This window comes from Caloenas nicobarica, chromosome Z, assembly GCF_036013445.1.
Source record: "Caloenas nicobarica isolate bCalNic1 chromosome Z, bCalNic1.hap1, whole genome shotgun sequence".
NCBI classification, from domain to species: Eukaryota; Metazoa; Chordata; class Aves; order Columbiformes; family Columbidae; genus Caloenas; species Caloenas nicobarica.
Genome location: NC_088284.1, coordinates 28,199,234 through 28,220,335, shown reverse-complemented (window position 1 = coordinate 28,220,335; position 21,102 = coordinate 28,199,234). Strand labels below are relative to the sequence as shown.

The 21,102-nt window shown below is 40.7% G+C and overlaps 1 protein-coding gene across 2 annotated transcripts; it reads left to right on the top strand.

The window, feature by feature from the left end:
• Positions 1-1,450: 1,450 nt before the first annotated feature.
• DEPDC1B (DEP domain containing 1B) lies at positions 1,451-20,891 on the top strand. 2 transcript variants are annotated; one of them, XM_065657405.1, is made up of 11 exons: positions 1,451-1,498; positions 2,160-2,425; positions 7,322-7,457; positions 9,735-9,862; positions 14,661-14,791; positions 15,846-15,893; positions 16,346-16,486; positions 18,290-18,456; positions 19,394-19,570; positions 20,234-20,419; positions 20,730-20,891. In XM_065657405.1, the coding sequence occupies exons 1-11, from the start codon at positions 1,451-1,453 to the stop codon at positions 20,889-20,891; spliced, it is 1,590 nt and encodes a 529-aa protein (XP_065513477.1). The 2 variants fall into 2 exon arrangements, with proteins under 2 accessions (XP_065513477.1, XP_065513478.1); XM_065657406.1 differs by lacking the exon at positions 20,234-20,419.
• The last annotated feature ends 211 nt before the right edge of the window (positions 20,892-21,102 follow it).

Genomic DNA, 21,102 nt, shown 5'->3' with positions numbered 1-21,102 from the left:
TTCTTCAAACTCCCTTGGGCTTCAGTAGAAGCTGAGAGTGTATGTTGTCAAAAATAAGCAGCTCTGCATAGGGACAGGTGCTGAACAGAAAGGAGCCAGGAAAGCCTTTGAAGTCCAGCAGTTGTACAGTAGCCAACTGCCTCCAGAGTCAGTTCGTGGAGGCTAAGCACTAACAAGCAGGAGCAGAAATGAGAGATGCTAATCATTCAGTGGGTGTCAGCAAGCATCATTTCAGATTCCTGCCACATGATTTCTTGCACACTGGTTTAGTTTCTCTAAATTATGAAGCATTTGGGAAAAGAGAATGCATTGTTTCAGTGAGTTGTATGGATGTATCCGAAGAGGCTGCATATAGTGTAACTACGCTAATGGACACCAGTGCAAAATGTTATTAAACCCTGCTGTGTTGCAGCCTGTGAGAATCGCAATGTGATCTGCACAGTCACATATTTTTTCTTACCTAAAAATTGTGCATCTTACATGCTGATGTGTGTTATATGTTTGAGATATAACAGAAAAGAGGAGTGCAACAGTCAGCAAAATCATTAATATTATAGTGAATGTCTACTGGTAATGAGGGGAAGTGGGTTGAAATTTTGTATTCCTTAGATTTAATGGAGGAGAAACGCCAGTATTGTCAGCTACTCCTCCTAGGAAATTGCATCTTGAAAATCGTGGTTTACTTTGTTTGTTCTTTTTCGTGGTATATTAATGAAAAGGCTGTGTTCTCTGTATCCAGGGGGCATCTCACCAAACAGTACTTCATCGATCAGGGTTTGATTGTTTTCCAGACCTCAGCCTGGGCCCACTTACCGATTGAGGAAGCACAAACAACGACACGTAGTTAATGTTGGTTTTACAAGCTAAGTCGTGTCTGTCCTGGGAACCCAAAACGTGCCAGGGAGCCTGGGGGCCTCGTAACTGCCCTTTCCCGCTCCCTCCGGCGTCTCCTGCCCAGCGGGTTTTTTTTCCAAAGCTCTTTTCCGCGTAGGCTGCCCCGAGGGAGCCGTTCCCCCTCCGCCTGCCCGGGGGCAGTCGAGTTTCTCCGCCGGTGCCCCGCCCGCCAGCCCGCGGCGTTGTTTCCCGCCCTCCGGCTGAGGAGCGTGAGCACGCGCGGAAGCCTGTCAGCGGCACCGCCGCGGGGCAGCGGCCCCGGAGCCTGTGGCAGGGCAGGGGGCCGGCGCGGGGCTGCGGCGGGGGGCACAGGGGCCGGGCGACGGCGGCGATAGGACCCCGCCCCTCCGCGCTGCCCGCCGCGGGCGGGAGGGCGGGGGAGGGGGCGGGCCACCGCGGTTTCACCGCCAATCAAGGGCGGTGCAGGCCCGTCACGTGCCGCCGCTGCCACCCAATAGGCGAAGGCGGCACCTCTCGGGCTCGGATTCAAACGGTCGGCGGGCGCGGCGCGGGCGGCTGCTGGTTTCCGTGGAGACGGGGAGGCCCGGCTGCGTCCATGGAGCCGCGGCTCGTCGGCCCCGGGCCCTACCGCGCCACCCGGCTGGTGAGTGCCCCACGGGGCTGGGGTGCCCCGTCTCTGCCTTTGTCCCTTGTGTAGCCTTACCTCGACCGGCTGCGGCCTCTGTGCCCGACAGCGACTTGTAGGGTCTCCTGGGTACGGGCCGGCTGCCTCGGGGCAGTCTGGCCGCCTGGGCCTACCCCGCTGTCCGGATCTCTGCGACCTGAGGGCCAAGCGCCGGCAACCCGGGCGGGCCCTGGGCCTGCCCCGGGCAGCCGGCCCACCGTCGGGACCCGGTGGGACGATCCCCAGCTGCCGCCCGACTGTTGGTGCTCCCCACGCTGAGTCTGTGCGGGGCGGCTGGACCTGTGCCCCCCAGGTGACTGGAGCGACGGCAGAACTCGGTACCGTGGAGCTTTAGTCCAACGTTTTGTCAAGTTAAAAGCCAGGGCGAGGTTAAAGCTGTATCCGTAGAGCCGTAGGCGGTATGGGACTCTAGATCTTTCAGCTTCCTAAATCTGGTGTTTGCTCTCGGATCTCAACTGTTTAAATGGTAATTTTAGGTTTCAGCGATTAAAAAAACCAAAACAAACCAAAAACGTCGGTCTGCATTCAGATCTGGATGCATTTAGATCTCGCTTTGTACAACTACAATGCTTCTGGGAGGAGAGCTTCCTTAACGGTTTGCTTTGTTCTTCTTCCCCAGTGGAACGAGATAATAGAACTTTTTCGTGCCGAGATGCCTTTACGGAAGCATCGTTGTCGCTTCAAAAGCTACGAGCGTTGCTTCAAAGCATCAGAGGCAGTGGACTGTTTACATGAACTGCTTGGCTCTAATCAAAACTTTGGCCCAGAAGTAACTCGCAATCAAACGGTTAAGCTGCTTAAAAAATTCCTGAAAAATCATGTTATTGAAGATATTAAAGGAAGATGGGGCAAAGAAGACTTTCAAGATGATGGCCATTTATATAGGTAAACCTCTATACGGTGACTGAAAAATTCTGGTTTTTTGGAAACAGGGAGTAACAACTCTTGTATCTTGTTCTTACAAATGTTTTTGTAGAATACCTTTGAAAAGGTGTTAATGTGTCTTCCTTTATTTCCTTCTAAAGATTGCATATTCTTTAGTGATAGGCAACTGTCATGATTTAATATTTGTCTTGGTCTTTTTGTGTGTGCGTGTTGGGATTTTTTGTTTTTCTTGTTTGTATTTAAATATTTTTGAAGGGCACTTTTACTTTATTACATTCTATGAATACTAATAGAAGCTTTTGCATCTTTTACAAAGTGGTGAATTCTGTTTGCTATTGGTAGACATCAGGTTTGTCAGTGTTGGAAGAGTGCATATCAAGAAGACAGTGAAGGAAGTGAGGATGCCACTGAGCATCCATCTCCAGTTGTCTTCCCTCTCCCCCAGTGCCCTGACTATTTTGGATGCTGTTTCTAATCCTTCTTAGAGAAGAGGAAGACCTTCTGAGATTGAAAGCCATTAATGATACGAACTTTTCCTACACTCTTTGGTTTGGAGATTGAAATGGTCTTAGAAGAGACAGTGTTTTATTCACTCATTCTCAAGGAGGCTTGCTTACTTATCCCTGTTTAGCCTCTCAACTGTTGGCTTGTTAACAAAGGAAAATAATGCACAGTGATAGGGAAAACAGGTCAACAATAATGCTGTGTTTCTACTTACTATATCTATGATTATATACTTAAATTTTATGTGGTGTTTTGTTTTCCTAATGATTTCTTAATATTTTCTTGGGAAAATGTATGCAATACTGAATTTGCACTTGATGTGGATAAAGTCAATTTTTCATTTTGCTCTATGATCTTAACTACTTTGTTTGTAGAGTCTGCCTTAGTGTTTTTTCTGTCTAGTCTGTACACCCATGCTGTAAGTGCCATTGTTTATTACTCTCCTAATTTAATTTATTAGCTTGGAATAATTTAAAAGTGAGAGATATGTATGATGTAATCCTTTTACGTTGTCGTAAACACACTTGAGTCAAGACAGGTTCTTACAAAAGAACCGTGGTTTATGTTAAACTTATTCCACTGAAGTTCAATTGGTTTACAGTCAGATTGGATCGGATTTGTATTTAATTCCAGTAATATATTAATTAGCACTGATTCAACTTTCTGTAAAAGTGGTAGCTGATTTTTAGCCTGCCTTCTGAAGGAAACAACACTGAATGCTACAGCTTCCCAGCCAAATAAGTTATGTATATTTTATATATATATTTACAAAATATGTTTTGCATGTATAGAATTCAAACCAGTTTTAATCAGCTTTAATGAAAGAAATTTTAAATAAACGGGGCGGGGGGAGGCGGGGATAAAAAAAACAATGGTCTCTCCAAATTTTGCTCCATAAAGGGAAATTCCATGTAACAATCAAGGAAAATGTTAAATTTTAGAATTTGGGACTCAAATTTGAAGGACCCAGTGTATCAAAGGACTTGTATCTGAAGATCTTTTGAGAAGCTCACCCAAGATAGTCCGTTGCTAAGTATCTCAAAGCAATATATACTGTCTGTGAGCTGAACATGACTGGGGACTGAGAAAAGGTGCTGAAGAAGTATCACGTATGCTTGTCCTGTTCTTAAATTCTTCTCTGGCCATCTGCTAATGACTTCTATAGAACAGTAAGATATTGTGTTAGTTTACCTAATCATCCAGTAGTTCATGTTAGAAAACAGGCACGGAAGACAAGAACTGCAAAGGACCTTGCGTCTTGACTTTGGCTTGGAGAAGGTTAAATGTGAAGGAGTAGCATGGAGTGGGCTTTTAACTTGTTTAAACAGAGCTAGAAAAGCAATTAGTTGTTGGTACAGCACATGGTTATACGTGTGTTACTGGTTTAATATGTTCCTAGCCCAGTCCTGCTCTGTCTATTCTCAGGACACCGCTACCTGCACCGTTTTTTTTTTCCGGTGGTGCCATAGGTGTTAAGTACTTTGTCTCCTTTCTGGACATTGCTTCTTTGTCAAAATTTTGGTAACCACTGGTATTATGCTATATTTCTTTGGTTTGGGTTTGTTGTGTTTGTGTTTGTTTTGCATTGACATGGTGACACATTCAAATTATTTTATCCTTTTCTCCTTTGTATTTTCAGCTATGACTTTTCCTGAGCTGCAGACTGTGGAAGTTGGTTGGGTGAAATATTTCTGTGTTTTTCATTTTCTACATGCTTTGCCTAATGGTCTGCCACTGAACAGGAGAGGTCTTTTGTTATAGCTATCCTAATGACGTTCTTCTTCCTCCACCTTCCATTCAAAAGATAACTAAGTTACTAATTGAACAGTTTTTTTACTAAAACTGCATATAACTTTCACACAACTTGAATTGGAGCCAGCTTTTTCCCACTGGGCTTGGTGCATAAATAAACTGCCTATGCTACTCATGGTTTTGTGTTTAGCCTTTAGTATTAAATCAAGCTTTTCAGCTATTCATGGAGCGAAACATAGTTTTCCAGCCTGCCTTTATTCATTTATTTAATGTCCTCGCGGCTCCCTCTGGTGGACTTCGCTAATGTTACAGCATAAATACGTTTCTCAGTAAGTTGAAACTGGTAGCAATAAAAGCCACTTTTAATTCCGCTGACAGTGCTTACTCTGGAAACCTTGATGTGCATCATACCTTTCTATAAATTCCTGTGTTTATTTACTGTAACCATACACTGTGTTGCACAGTTGTGTCATTCTTTAACTTTGCGTGCAAGTGTAGTTGTCTGCTCTTATTCACTCCACAGAGTGTGCAAAAGAGGTGTTGCCGAATGTTGCTTTGCCTGTGAGTACTGGGCAAGTATTAAATGTGAAGGTGAGAACTAGTGTGGTTTCTGAAAACAGCAAAAACTATTTGTCTGTATGGCCTGACCTACTAGCTCAGTGTAGTCTACAATAATAAACGAGAAGTTACGGTTTTGGAAGCTGTCAGGCTTTACATTTTTTGGAATCTAAGGAATTGCATTGAAAGCAAAAGCGTTAATATGCTTGCATTGCTAATAAACTTCCAATAATTCAGCTGTGGTACTTGTTATACCATTGACGCCAGTGTGAGTTGACCTGTTTCTCTGTCCATTGACCTGCACACAAACAGGTATTTCTATTTCCTCCTTGTATAAACTCCTAAAACTAGTGTTGCTGGCTGTAAACCATGCTAATGTCAACATGTTAGCCTTGAAACACTCCTCAGTTGCTAGCTTTAGGTAACGTTTTGTTAGTAATAAAATCAGAGGCTTTTTCTTGTTCATCCAAAAACTTGTGTCTATCTAAATCTTGCTGTAGTGCTACCTGAAAAAAGGAACGTACCTCCTTTTTCTGCTTGTGAGAACTCATTCATTTACTGGTTGGTTGAGAATCAGGGCAGCAAATGACATAAAGCTAAGAATTGTGAAGAACTGGAGGGGAAACAATGAACTGTTGAGAATACTGTAAAGCAAAGGAAAAAAGGCTGCAGATGTTATAATATTAAAGTCTAAGAAATAACAAATAACTGAAAAATAGTTGAGAACACTCAACAACTGAAAATCTACAATGTAATCTGGGTTACTTTTAAAACACAGAGTAAGTTTTTCAGGATTGGTGCAAGGTGCTTATTGCTTCTCCCCAGGGTTTGTCCAAAGGAAGCGACATCTCCTCGTATTGCAGAGATTCTGTTGAGTGTTGTGGAATATACCAAATGGGCTCACTGTGCATGGTCAAAACCATAACATGTTTAACCAGTGCAGTGTAACTACTGAACTAACAAAACTGTGATACAAAACTAATTTAAAAAAATAATTAAATGTTGGAACTGCCTTGAGTGGATAGGGTTACATCCTACAGAAAACTTGAGGACTTCTTGAGCATGAGAATCTTTCTGGTATGATATAAATGCATGCTATCGTTGCAAGGTCACAAACATGACAGTCTTTCACATTCTGATTAAAAGAGTGAGGGAGGCTGAAGTAATTTCTTGAAGCATAAGGAATCTCAGCATCTAAAACCTACGAGTGCAGGTAAACAAGATCTGATCTGGGCCTGTCTGATGATATGTTGCCTTTAAACTGATTTGTCCTTCTGATGTGCTGCCGTTAATCCCTTGGTACATGCTTTGACCTAGGTTTGGCAGTAATTTAATTCAGGTCAAGTTGGAGATGTGACTGAGCTGAATGTGATCTGGGATAGTTTGTTTTTCTTGTTTTCATAGAACCATTCTTCAAGGGCTAGCTTAGGGTTTATTTCTGCTAATTTATTCAAGGTGCTTCTTGAAATGCCTTGAAAAGTGAATGGATTTCCTGCACAACCAGCTGGAAAAAGACTCTAGAAAAGAACTACAGGATAGGATCTTCACACAGAACGCTTGTGAACATGGGACAACATTGTAATGTGGACAAAATTTTATGTGGACGCTTGCAATGCACACGAATTAAATCCAAGCGTTAGTCATGTGGCTTAGTCATGTAGCTTTATGGCATGTCATGTGGCTTTAGGACATGTATGCTAGCAGTGTACTCATTGTGGGCAAAATCATCTACAGCTTTTTCAGCAGAATCAATGTCTTCTAGTGAAGACCTGAGTCATTTGTCTAAGCATAGCCAGCTGGTGCTCTTTGAGGTGCTCTGGGATATCAGATGTCCACTCAAAACTCAGCTGTGTCATGGGAGGTACAATGGACCTGAACTGCTCCAAAGCAGCAGATGAATGCCAAGCAAGACACCTTCGGATGTTTTATGTGTCACTTAACACTGATCCCCAGGCAACCAGGTTGTACTGTGGATGTTCAAGGCATTTGTATTTTTGCATGTGAAGGCTTACTACAGTTTTGCATTGGTAAATATGGAACTGGGTGGAGTTCAGAGGCTTTATAAATCTTCTCTAATTGTAGATTTCCTCCTTCTTCACCGCTGAAGCCATATCCAAAGAAACCTTCATGTGGAAGGGAAGTTATTAAATTTCCAGACTGGAATGAACCGAAGGCTGGCACTTCCCAAGAGCACATCCCAGTGAAATCAGTCACAATGGTAAGGCATTCAGTTTTCTCTTCCCTGGACGTAAGCACATTTGGAAAGCAAGACTGGGCTAATGATCACTTTGTGGCACAAAATAGTTATAGAATTAAATGCAAAATAGTTTTATTTTAAATGTATGTGAAGAAAAGTTGTTCTTAATGATTTGCTGGGGGTTTTGGCTCTGAGTGTTCTTTCTGCTATAGATCGCAATGTCCTGAGCATCCTTAAGTTCAGCACAGCTGTATTTGACAGTATTTGACAGTATGCTTGCATTCCAGTTTGCTCAAATACTAGTAAAGCATGTATTATACTACAAGACAAATTAGTTACTTTACTGTCATTTACACTGTAACTCTTATTCGGACACTTCATTTAGCAGATTACATACAGTATTACTCCTTCCTAGCTGCTTTGAGGTAGTTGGTGATTTCATTTCCTTTTTCCATATATATTGTAGCTAAGGAGAAGTGGTCCTGGTTTCATTGTTACCCTTTGTGAGCTTGGAGAATTATCCTGCCTCATACTTAACTGGATTGATCCAGCCCTTGTAAAATTGTTGAAAAAACTGTTGCTTTTATTAGTAAACCAAAATTGTGTCTGTTCTTGGCACCTAGACATCTTAAAGCCTAGGCTTCTGGAGTTCTGTGTGTTCTACACCCTTCATTCAACGTATCTTGTATGTGAATGTTCTCATATTTTGTGGACTCTTGGGACTCTTGTGATAATTTTGGCCTTTTTATTAATGCTCTTCAGTTTGGGACATTAGCTTTGGACTTTTTCGTGATCAATAGTCTGTTTGGAAAAGTAGCTCCTACCATTTTGGTGGACATTTAGAAATCCTGAATGAATGCTTATTCTCTATTTGAAATTCAATTACTCATGTGCAGATTGAGTTTACCTTTCAGGTACAGCAGGCTTCTGAAGAGAAAAAAGCATAGTCCTCAGAACTTCAATAGCAGGCAGAAGATTAAGAAGGAATAAAGAAAAGATAGTGCCAAAGACAAGTAAAGAGAATAGAGTATTTTAGTTACCGAGCAAGTATCTGCTGCAGTTTTAACACGTCTCAGCCTCCAACTGTCTGCTTTAAATATCCATCCAAGTATGCTGGCCTGATAAGAATTAGCAAGACTGCCTTTATACATGTGACTCAGATGTGACAGCATACAGTCTGGCATAGCTCAAAATCTCTTTGATTGGCAGTTTGGGTTAATACAGTGGACTGTAAGTTGAAGTAACTGAGGCAAATGCATAAGCTTCTTTCTGCTGGTGCTTTTATAGAAAGGTATAGCTTCCACTGAAAGGGCAAAGTAGACAGGTAGTGGAGAGTGGTGACGCCTTAAATAGCTCCAGCATTCATCAGAGCACTTATTGGCTGTGTGGGGGTTGATGGGCATGTGTCTGGGTTGCAAAATACTGATGTGGAAGACCAGATAGTAATTTCAGCAGGTGCTATTTGTTTCGAACTAGCTCTAGCCTAGTGTCATGGAATGACAAGATGATTAGTGCTTGGAGTAACTGAAGGCATTCCTGGAGTGTATTTTGTGGTTTGATTATGATCCCAAGGTATACCGTTAATGTGCTTTAGGACTACTCTGTGATGTGTATCAAAGAACTGGGAATGATTAGGTGTTTTGCCTTGAAAATATATTGCTGATACAAACTGTATTTTATGTCCAACTGTCAGTATGTTGATGATAATCTTCAAGCATCAAGCTTGGATATGAAGGCTGAGTAAAATATAGTCATCTCTTGCATTCTCTGTTTTACTTTATTCTGTTATGATGGTAGACTAGATACGATGGGTGTCTTCAGCTGTAGCTCTTTGCTTTTACTTTCTTCATGTATAGAAACTGCTAATGAACAAAGTTTAGTTATGGTCAATATATGCTCAACAAGGATAAATATCAGTCTTTGATATCTCATCTAATAATTCTTCAATATTTTTTCCACAAAATTTGTTTAATCTTAGAGTGGTAGTTGAAAACAAGTGGGCTGAACTGATTTTAATCATGGCAAGGATCTCAACATAAGACTAGAGGCCATTGACTCCTGAATTTTAGTGGCTATTCTGACAACACATAATTTTTCAGCTTTGGACAAGTCACGTGACTGAGAAGAGATGCTCCACATCTATGAAACCTGAACACTCACTTGTATCCTGGAGACTTTACTAGAATTTAGGGATATTTTAAATACTTGTAACAGGGACCATCCTTTATTATAAAGCTATTACACTGTTTAATACTTGAAAAGTCACCAGTTAATGAGGAGTGTTTTTTCTGATTTCAGAACTCTGAGATGTGGTACAAGCGACACAGTATAGCTATAGGGGAAACACCGGCATGCAAACTTGTGTTCCGCAGAGAGCTAACACAAACAAATATAGAAGAGATATGGAAATCCATGACTTTGTCACAGTGAGTATGATTGCGAGCCATTTGCTGTCAGAGCAAAACTGTGTAATAGGTAATAGTCTTCTCTGGTATTGCTTGTAATTTCACCCACTCGCCTTTCATCACTGCCGTCAAAGCCATAGTGGCTTAACTAACTACAGCACTTGTTATTTGGCTAACGAATTCAGCAAATAAGATTTGCAAAGAACCTTTATTGTGCTTAATACCTTTTGACTTTTCTTTTAGCTGTTGTGTTACATAAGTCCTTTTTTTGTGTGGGCTTTCTCTTGTTCTCACTTTTTTCCTGAGTCTTTCTCTTTCTTGTTGCTGTGAAATAGATGCACTTCTGAAGAAGCACAATACCATGAAACCTTTTGATGACAAGTACACTACTTCATCTGAGATAAGAAATGGAATAGCTAATTGAGTGCAGAAGGCTTTGATATTCAGATATTCTTTACTACTTCCAAAAGGAATATCCTATGCTAAGTTAAAGGCATTGCTTTAGACTATTAAGGCAGAAGGAAAAAAAATAATACAAATTAGCTATTTTTACAGCACAATTGATGCCTTACTAGTGATTACTTATATCTAAACCTGGCACATTATCTCTATGTAATAAACTTGGTGCTGAGGTAAGCAGCTCCAGTGCTGGCATGATCCTTAGCCAAGTGCTTTAGTGCAGTGCACAGGGGAGTTTCCTGAAATGGAGTAACCTCTGGGGAGCTGAGAGACCCACTGGGAGCCTGCAGATTACGTGACAGTGGCTGATGAGATTTGGGTAGGCCCAGGAGTAATGGCAGCCAAGTCCTCCGCTACATAAATGAAGTCCTTACAGAGCTCTAGTGAGCAAGGACACTGCAAACAGGGTGTGGCGTGGCAGTTTGTGTGGCATTTTGCACAGAAGGACTCAGAGGAAGGGTGCTGAAGGTCTGCCAGCTTGAGCAGGGAGCAATGATATCCACTTGGCAGAAAGCTGTGGCCTCTCTAATACTCTCTGTCTGCTACAAGTGATGCAGCTTCCCAGATAGAGCTCCAGTGGGAAAACACTGCCACCCAGGTGCCAGGCTGAAGGCTGTGTCCTACTCTTACACCAGTACAGGCCAGCTGTAGTGAGCACACCTGTGGGAAGTGCATCCAGGTAGGGCATTTCCTTTGTTTAGTGGCAGAGCTCCAGGAGGTGAATAGACTGAGGAGTATCGGGGAGCCTGAAAGAGATAGATTACTGGAACTGCACCCTGCCTTCCCTGGGACAGACCTGTCAGGCAGACAGGATGCATGATACAGAGGATTCCCTATCCTCTCTCCACCTGGCTGAACACGGTGATTTAAGGGACAGGAGGCAACGGCAACAAATCCTGCCCTGCACAGCAGGTGCATCTCCTCCATGACTACTCCACCTTCCCAGATGCCCTTGCATAATAGGTATGAGCCTCTGCAAGTGGAACCGAACAATGATGATGGGGATCGTTCATCTGGGTCTGAGGTGTTACCAAGGTTAAGTCAGCCCACACCCTGCATCAACACCACTTCCATAAAGAAAAAGAGACCAGTCATTGTCATAGGAGACTCTCTCATGAAGGGAACAGAAGTCCCAATATGCAGACTGGACTCACTTCTTAGAGAAGTCTACTGCCTCCCTGGCGGTCCAGGTTAAAGAAGTGATGAGAAAATTTCCTACCCCCTGGTATGGCCTTTGTTTTATTGTCCATTATTGATTTTTATTTTCATGTAGGCAGTGATGAAGTTGTAATAAAAAGTCCAAGGGCAATCAAGAAACAGTTCAGGGCCTTGGGATGACTAGTTAAGGGATCAGGAGGGCAAGTAGTGTTCTCCTCTATCCTTCCAGCTGCAAGGAATGATGAGGAAAGAAACAGGAAGACCTAGCTGATTAATACCTGGCTCTGAGCCTGGTGTCACTGGCAGAGTTCATGGGTTTTTGGTCATGGGTTGGTCTACATGACACCAGGCCTGCTGGCAATAGATGGGGTACGTCTGTCTCAAAGAGAGAAAATAATCTTTTGGAGGAGTTAGCAGGGCTCATTGAAAAAGCTTTAAACTAGATTTGAAGAGGGAAAGGCATAAAACCAGCATCACTAGAGAGAAACTCTGAGGGCAGCACATCAATGTTTGAGGGACAGTGTGCTAGCGAGCTCCTTCAGGCTGCTGCACAATGTGCTGACTGCACTGGAGCACTTTGGAATGCCTTTATACTAATGTGCACCTCATGAGGAATAAACAAGAGGAGCTAGAAGCTTTGGTGTGGTTCCAGAGCTATGACACCATTGGCATAAGCGAAACATGGTGGGGTGAGTACTGTGACTGGGGTGCTTTGATGGATGGTTATAGGCTCCTCAGGAGGGCTACGCAGGACAGGCAAGACAGAGAGGTGATTCTGTATTGAGGGACTGGATTGTGTGGTGCTTACAGTCAGCAATGACATGGTTGAGAGCCTCTGGGTAAGGATGAAGGCGAAAGCAAATAAAGTGGATGTTGTTGTGGGAGTCTACTATTGACCGCCTAGCCAGAACAACGACACCAATAAATTATTCTACGAGGGATTAAGGCCCGTCTCTAGATCAACCACTCTTGTCCTTATGTGTGATTTTTAACTTCCCAGACATCAACTGGGAATATCATACAGTGGACACAGGTGCAGAACATTTCTGAAGCATGTTGAAGATAACTTTTTGGTGCAGGTACTAAGGGACCCAACTAGGAAAGGTACCCTCAGAGATTTGTTGTTTGTATAATAAATAGAGAGAGACTTTTGGGAAAAGTGGTGATTGGTGCCTTTCTTGGTTACAGTGACCGCAGAGTAGTTGAGTTTCAAATAATTGTCAATAGAAGAAAAATTGCCAGCAAAACATCTGCCCCTGAAAATGGTAAGAGCAGATTTTGGCCTGCAAAAGGAGCTAATTAGTAAAGGCCCCCTGGGAATCTGCTTTTGAAGGTATTGGAGTCCATGAATGCTAGTCATTTTTTAAGAGCCATCTCTCAAGAGTGCAGGGGCAGGCAATTCCAAAGCATGGGAAGTCAAGCAAGCAGGGCAGAAGGCTAGTAGGCTGAGTAGGAATCTTCTAGAACTTTGGTGGAAAAGGAAAGCGTATGGACATTGGAAGCAAGGACAGGCAACATGGGAGGACTGCAGAGATTCTGTTCACCACTGTAGGGAGAAAACTAGTGTGACCAGAACTCGATTAGAGTTCAAGCTGCCCAGCACTCTGAAGGAAACAAAAAGGCCTTTTAAAATTGCTAATAACAAAAGGAGAGTCGGGGATAACATTGGTCGACTGCTTGAAGAAGTCAGTCACCTCACAAACAGGGACACAGACAAAGTGGAGGTTTAACGCCTTCTTCACCTCTGTTTTCCACACCCATAGTCGGCACTGGGACCCCCAGAGACCTGTCCTGGAAGTCTGTGACTGGAGGATGATAAACTGCCAGCTGACCCTGACCTTGTTCAAGACTTGCTGCTCCAGCTGCATGCACATAAATCTGTGGGCCCAATGGGATAGGGGAAAGTCCTGCTTAACCAGCTTAATTTTTTTTTATTACAAGAACACCCATCTAGTTGACCAAGGGAAACCAGTATATGTGGTGGTTTTGGATTTTAGCAAAGCTTTTGATACTGTTTCTCACAGTATCCTTCTGAACAGAATGCCCAGCACACAGCTAGAGAAGTCCATAATGTGCTGAGCGAGCAATTGGCTGACAGGTCGAGTTCGAAGGGTTATAATAAATGGGATTACACCAGGCTGGTGGCCAGTCACCAGTGGAATTCCCTAGGGCTCAATTTTAGGGCCAGTGCTCTTTAATGTTTTTATAAATTATCTGGATGCAGGAATCGAGCATGCATTAAGTAAGTTTGCTGATGATACTATATTAGGAGGAGGTGTGGACTCCCTTGTGTGTAAAGAGGCCTTATGGAGAGATCTCGACAGACCAGAGAGCTGGGTAATCACCAAGTGTATGAAATTAAGCAAAAGTGTTGGATTCTCCACCTGGGATGGAGTAATCCTGGTTATATGTACAAACTGGGGGAAGAGAGGCTGGAGAGCAGCCCCATGCAAAGAGATCTGGGAGTCTGGGTTGATGGCAAGTTGAACATGAGCCAACAGTGTGCCCTGACAACCAAAAGGGCCAACTGTGTCCATCAAGCACAGCATTGCCAACTGGCTGAGGGAGGTTATTGTCCTGAGTGATGCATGCGTATTGACTTTGAGTGCTGCACACAGTTTTGGGCACCTCAATATAAGATGGACATCAAACTATTAGAGTGTGTTCAGAGGAGGGCCAGGATGGAGAAATGTCTGGAGGGCAAGACTTAAGAGGAGCGGCTGAAGTCAGTTGGTTTGCTCAGCTTAGAGAAGAGAAGGCTGAGGGGTGACCTCATCACAGCCTACAGCTTCCTCATGTGGGGCAGTGGAGGGGGGGTTGCTGATATCTGGTGACCAGGAGCAGACACGAGGAGACGGGATGAAGCTGTGTCAGGGGAAGTTCAGATTGGGCACTAGGAAAATATTCTTCAATCAGAGAGTGGTTAGTCACTAGAACAGCCTCCCAGGGAGGTGGTCATGGCACCAAGCCTGTCAGAGTTCAAGGGTTGTCTGGATAACACTCTTGGTCGTATGGTTTAGTTTTGGATAGTCCTGTGAGGAGCAGGGAGTTGGACTCGATCCTTAGGGGTCCCTTCTACCTTAAGATATTCTATGATTCTGTGAAATCGAGACATCTCTTCAGAATCGTAGCTATCCTAAGACTACATGTTTGCTTTTTTCAGATTAGATGGTGTATGAACAATGTGTTTGTCTTTTTGCAGGTTACAAAAGGTCTTGGGTTTGGATTCTCTGGATGAAGTGTTAGACACAAAACTTGTGAATTCGAAGCATATAGTCCAAAATGCATACAATGTAAATAAGCAAGGGATTGTCACTTTAGAAGACAAATCAAGTGAGTATTTTAGAAGTTTTCACTTAACTACTTTATATTGTAGTTTACTAGTATTTAAAAAGTATTTGTTCTAATCTATACTAACATGTAGCATCTTCATACTTGCATGACCACATCTATACTAAAGCCTTTATAAAGTAGGCCATTGTTGTCCTCTGACATCCCAATAGTAAGAATCAGTGTTTATTCCATATTTACTCTCTTAGACATATTTCTACTTTAGCGGGGTTGAAAGATGGAGGTGAAAGGGCAGCAACTTTTGATTTATAAAGACAGAGATATTATTTACTTCAAGTGGGTTTTGTCAGCCCAGCACTTAGCTGCCTGAAGAGGAGTGTTTACATAAGAAAAATATGTATTAAAAATTGGGAAATATTCAAATTGTACACTGGCAGATGCTTAAAATCTCTCAATTTTGAATTTTCAGTCAGTGTGTTTGACGAGTACCAAGTTTAAAACTGTTGCACATCAGGAAGAAAGTAAAGCATCTTTGCTGCTGTAATATATGACTTACAATATTATTGCCACAATGTTTTCTACAAGGTTTGTAGAGAAGTGAAATATGAGATTGGAACCTTGTTTGATTTGTGAGTGAAACCTTCTCCAGAGCATATACATGTTTATTTTAAAGACTATTGGAGCACCTCAAGATATTAACTTCCTCCTTGAAGAAATGACAGAACTGATGTATGAGTGCTTTTGAGCATCTTCAGCGCAAAGTAAACACTTCGCTGTAATGCACTACTGAAGGTGTAGCTTGAATTAGTTTGGCTGATTTTTGCAGGGCAGGTTAAGTATTTGTGATGTGATCCATTTTGCTGCTTGAGTTGTAAGAGCAGTAGGCGTATCTGGTTGATATTGAGTACTCAAGGTAGTAAAGTGTGAATGTAATTCAAGCTCGATCTCACATAAAGGTATAGCCTGCCTTCGCATTCAGTTGATCTGCTGTACAGGAGGAACTTCTTGAAGAATTTTCAGCTTTGCATTTATGTTACATTTAACATTTTTCTCAGTTTTTTTCTCCTTTTAATTTTTATGTTTCTCCTCCATGCAGAGGAACTACCTCACTGGATATTATCAGCGATGAAATGTCTAGCAAACTGTAAGTAAATTCAGGAAGGGAAAAAAAAAAAAGGCAACCACCCTCATAAAAATCAATTGAACTGGCTGTGCCTTTACTCCTTCATCAAATCCCATGTATATTCACAGTCAATACTTTTTCCTCATCACTGCTTTAAACAAAGTTCAAAATGATGAGCCCAGTATATGCTGTCCTGTTAGTGCAGCTTACTTAAATGAAATATATATAGGTTTAACTATTCTATTAATATATTTCATCATCTACGTGTTTTCACTAGACCTACTGGAAATAAATCAATTCAATAGATCAATACAATTCATTTATATTTTGAAGAATGAATCGAAGTTTGGTTTTTTTCCGCTTGAAGTTGCATTTGTCTTGGCTGGAGTAGAAAGTAGGTGGCGATCTTGTTGGTGGCCGCAAATTAATTTTTAATTATTTTTTTTCTTTTTTTTTTTTTTTTTTTTTGGTAGGGCCCAGCTGCTCAGATTTGAAGCAGCCTACATACTCAGGATTTGAAAGAGATGTCTTCAAAACCATAGTGGACTATTTTGGCCAGATGAAAGAACCTCTTCTCACATTTCATTTTTTTGATGTTTTTGTTAGTGTGTTAGGTAAGTAGTTTGGGATATAATGAAAAAATTATTCTTTTGAATTAACGTCCTAGAATTAATTTACCATACCCAAATAGTATCACAACTGATTTCTTTAGGACCTCTTCTGTCTATTTTACAGAGGGAAGAGTTAAATATTTAAATTTATTTCATATCACAAGGCAGTTTTATTCTTGTGTCTTTTTGATCACATTAGTCTAAAAATCTTCCATTGCTTGTCTTTAATTTTTAAAGGCCTCTGTTCTTTGCGTAGCACTGCCACACATAACAGATGGATTTTAACAGATTTTTTTTTTTTTTTACAAATGCCTAAACGTCTTAAAAACTAACGTAAGCTTTTAGAAATTGATTGACTAATGCCTAGATTAAAAAGGATTAGAGCTGTAAGGACTGTTTGACAATATGACATCTAAAGGAAATTGAAATCCTTCGTTGCTTGAATTCAGAACAGACATTAACTAATCTAATGCTTTAAAGAAACTAGTTTAATTATAAACTGTATACTTTTAAAGGGTTCACACTATATCACATTCGCCTATCCTGTAGCTACAGATGGCCCATTGAAAGACAGTAAATGTGAAAATATTTGACTACATTTTATAGTTACATTTCAGAAAATAATAACTGAGTTGAAAAGCAAGCATGCTTTGTAGCCTGTCACTTTTTTTCTGAGCTTCTTTAAGTGGGAGCAACATTGCTTTTAATAAACTGTTGAGGTGAAAAAGGAATTCAGAATAACATTTTTACCTCTGGAATTTAGTATTTTTATACTTTGTTAGTTGACAGTCTTGCTTCAAACTGAATGTTGCTCCTTTTTTAACTTCTTTTTCTTGGACAACAGATATTCTTCTGTTCTGATTCTAGTGCTATTTAGGCAAATGTATGTGAGGGACATGTCAGTGGTGTCATAGCTGTCTGTGTAAACAAAGGCAGGCATGTCGCAAGAAGAGCCAGAGGCCACGAATGCATTTGCAAAGAGCAAGTTTTATTTTAGTTACCTCTCTACTGGAGGATGTCCGAAGTAGCACCTAAGCTCCCATGCAGAGGTAACACAAGCGAGGACGCAGGCACTGCGGCAGTTCAGCCCTGGTAGAAGATCACTGGGCTGCCTGCGCTCACCTGTATTTCAAGGCTTCAAGCAGGCACAGCCTCTTGCTCTTTCCCACAACAAAGCAGGAATCTCAGGCAAAACGATAAGGTTTCTCACAGGCCTATGTTATCTAACACAGAGGTTCTACTCATCAAGCATACAAGGTTAGTAAAACAATTATTGTAATGTATGTGCTTTTTCTACAGACAGCTGCAAGTCACTTGAGCATATTTACATTTAACCAACCTCCTTGCCATTCTTCCGCTCTATTCCCATACACTGTCATTGATGCATAAGCACCTGTTTCATTTAGATTCTCTGATTGTTTCCCCAGACTTAACTTTTTAATGTGGTTGCTACATCTGTGCATACATCTTGCTTGTGTTTAGAGCTGAGGGTTATAAAAAACCAAAGGATGAACTGAAATTTTTATGGTAGCTTTTCATGTCTACAAATATCTATAGTTGTTGATCATAGTTATTAATATCTCCCAATGCATCAGAAGGAAATCTTGTAAGTACTTAAACACAATGCCCTGTGGGAAGTGAGTCCAGTTCTAGGGATATCTTCCTAAACTTTTGGGGGAGTGGAAGTCTAAGGCAGTCTTGAACGAGTAGGAAAGGAATTTAGGGAGACAGATTTAGACATGTTAAATGTTACGGAAATATATAATTGAGAGATGTCGCCCAATCTCTTGGTCTTGTATAAACCAGGTCTGCTGCAAAAGCACAGCAAGGCCATAGAAGCTCTTCAGATATCTTGTCTCCTGCTGCCACCCGAAAATCGGAAAAAACTACAGCTGTTGGTGAGGATGATGGCAAGAATTAGCTTTAACAAGGATTTGCCACCTCTTTCTGAATCAGTGAGGACCAGAACCTTGGTATGTATGGTGTAAGGCAAGAGGTGTAGGCAAGGCTTTCTTTCTGTAGGGATACTTGTTGCGTTATCACTGATGTTCGGGACAACATGTTGTTATGAAACTACTAAGCATAACTCAGCAGTTTCAACTGGCTAAAACCATGTGTTTCTTTTGGATAAGTTTTAACTCTTTTGCAAGAAAGGTAACAGAAAATTTTACTGTAGAGCCATTCCATAAAAATCCTGGAGTAGCACTCAATAATCTAAATTTGTTCCACAGCAATTAAGTTTTAAATTAACTCTGAATAGTATTTTATTAAAATAATTAAATTCTTGAAAGCTAAGGTTATAATTTAATTAACAGTAAACACTCTTTGATTAAAATAATTATGTTGTAATGTTTTATAAGTGAATCCTTTACAGTCTAAATATTTTATACTAAGTTTAATTCAGCAGTGTAGTCTGTGGTAAATGTCAGAAAACCTTAATTACCAGCTGTACTTCCAATGTTAAAAGTGGCTGGTGCACGGACTGAATTCTTGAGCATGGGGCTTTATGAAGTGAGCTGGACTGGAAATTCAGTTTGATTTCAAAATATTGGTATTAAGTTTTCCCTCTGGTGCTTAACTTCTATTAAATTCCTGTGTTATTTTAAAAATTTCTGAAATATTTGTGCCCTGTTTAACTGGAAAAGCCATGTGAAGTCCTGATAATAAAGTGGAGTTCAGCCATTCTAAGTCTAAAGTCAGGATTAGATTATGTATATAAGGCAAGAGCCATATTCAGTGCACTTGGATAACATCACTGTACACTTTTTTATTAATATTGATCTGCGGGAAGTAAGGTAAGTATTATGCTGTTAAAATCATTTTCTGAAACATCACTTTTTAAATACAGTCTGATTCCCCACCTCCAAACAGAAAGTATACAATAGTGATGTCTTTTTTTTTTCATCTCAGATGGTTCAGGCATTTTCCCGTTGTATTCTCTGCTCAAAGGATGAAATGGACCTGGATGAACTGCTTGCTGCTAAACTAGTATCTTTTCTCATGGACAATTATCAAGATATCTTAAGTGTTCCTTCCACCTTAAAATCTTCTATAGAGGAACATGTTGTACATCTCCAGAGAGTTCAAGTAGGTATCTTGTAAAAAAAAAAAAAAAAGCCTCCTATGCCTCTGTGCTTCTAGAACAAATTTATCCTTTCTGCTCCAAAGTTTGACATTTCTTAAAGACTTTATTCTGTCTCTGCCAGCTTATGAAGAGCTAATTAATTTTAACTGCTGATATTCAACCATAACTGTGTATTTAAATGAAACTTAACTGATCTTGAATGGTTTAGAGACAAGAACTCTAAAATGTGTTTTCCTCTTGGTCAGCACTATCTTCTCCGTAGAATGGAGAACTATGTGCTAGTGAGGAAAACTGTGAATGGTAAAGAAGCACTTCCATTAATGTTCTGTTTTTCTTTTTGAGTGATCCTTACTTGTTCAGCTTTTTAGTAACTCTTTTTTGGATTCCTGAGACCATATTTTGTTTTGTTCAAAGCTGCTTTTTACTTCTTGCTCCTTAAATTTGTACTGAGAAAATAACTTTTAACTTCTTCCAAGAGTTAAACAGGCTTCCTTTGTGTCATATTTTTTGACTTACTAGAACTCACTCAGTGCAGGAGATCGGAGGCAGAATTTTGGATATTTACTCCGTATCTTCTCAATGACTTTAGGTGGTCAATTTGATTAAGCCAGTTTTTGCAAATTTATTGCAGAAAACATAGCTGGTCTTTATCACTCTTTCTTCAGATAAAATATACTGGAGCTGATAGTGATGGGACTTTTCCTCCTCCATCATTTTGTCACCAAATCAGCACAGACGAATTTGAATACCAAAGGGCAACTGGCTCTCAAGAACCACTGGCAGCTTTATTGGAAGAAATCGCAATGAACAAAGAAATATCTGTGAAAGACAAGAAGAAGCAGCTCAAGCAAGTAAATAAAAGTTCCTCCACAGTCTTAAATATTAACTGAAAAAGCTTTATCAAGTCTTAGACATGTAGTCTTCTAGACAAATACTGAGATTTAAAATAGTAGGTACTCTTGGGGATTTCTAACTTTTTTAAACAAGTACTGTGATGAATTGAGACCCATATAACTTAATTTTATATATAAAATATACAAAAGTAGAGCAAGTCCATTAGAGAAATAATTTTGCTATCTCATGGGTGGAGGTTGCACTTTAATGTTTTTTTATATTACGAGTTTGAATTAATTCTTCATTTAAATTGATGTATTTTTCTAGTTTCAGAAATCTTACCCTGAAGTGTATAGAGTACGATTTCCTACCCCTGAAACTGAAGCAGTGCTATTTCCAGAAAAATCTAAACAGAAGCCACCTATACTGATGTGGGCCTTAAAAAAGCCTTTCCAACCATTTCACAGAACAAGAAGCTTTCGGATGTAAGTTGTTTGAAAGATGTCAACGAACTGAATCAGCATATATCAACAATGGATTTTATGCAGAAGGAGCCTAAGCAGCACATAGTTACTCAAAAACTACTGGAGATGCTGCTGAGATTATAGAAAAGGTCAAAAGAAGAGGAAAGTATTGATGTGGTAGAAATGTGAGCCTCTAGCAGTATTTTTTTGTAAATAATTCTTTCCTTTTTATGTAT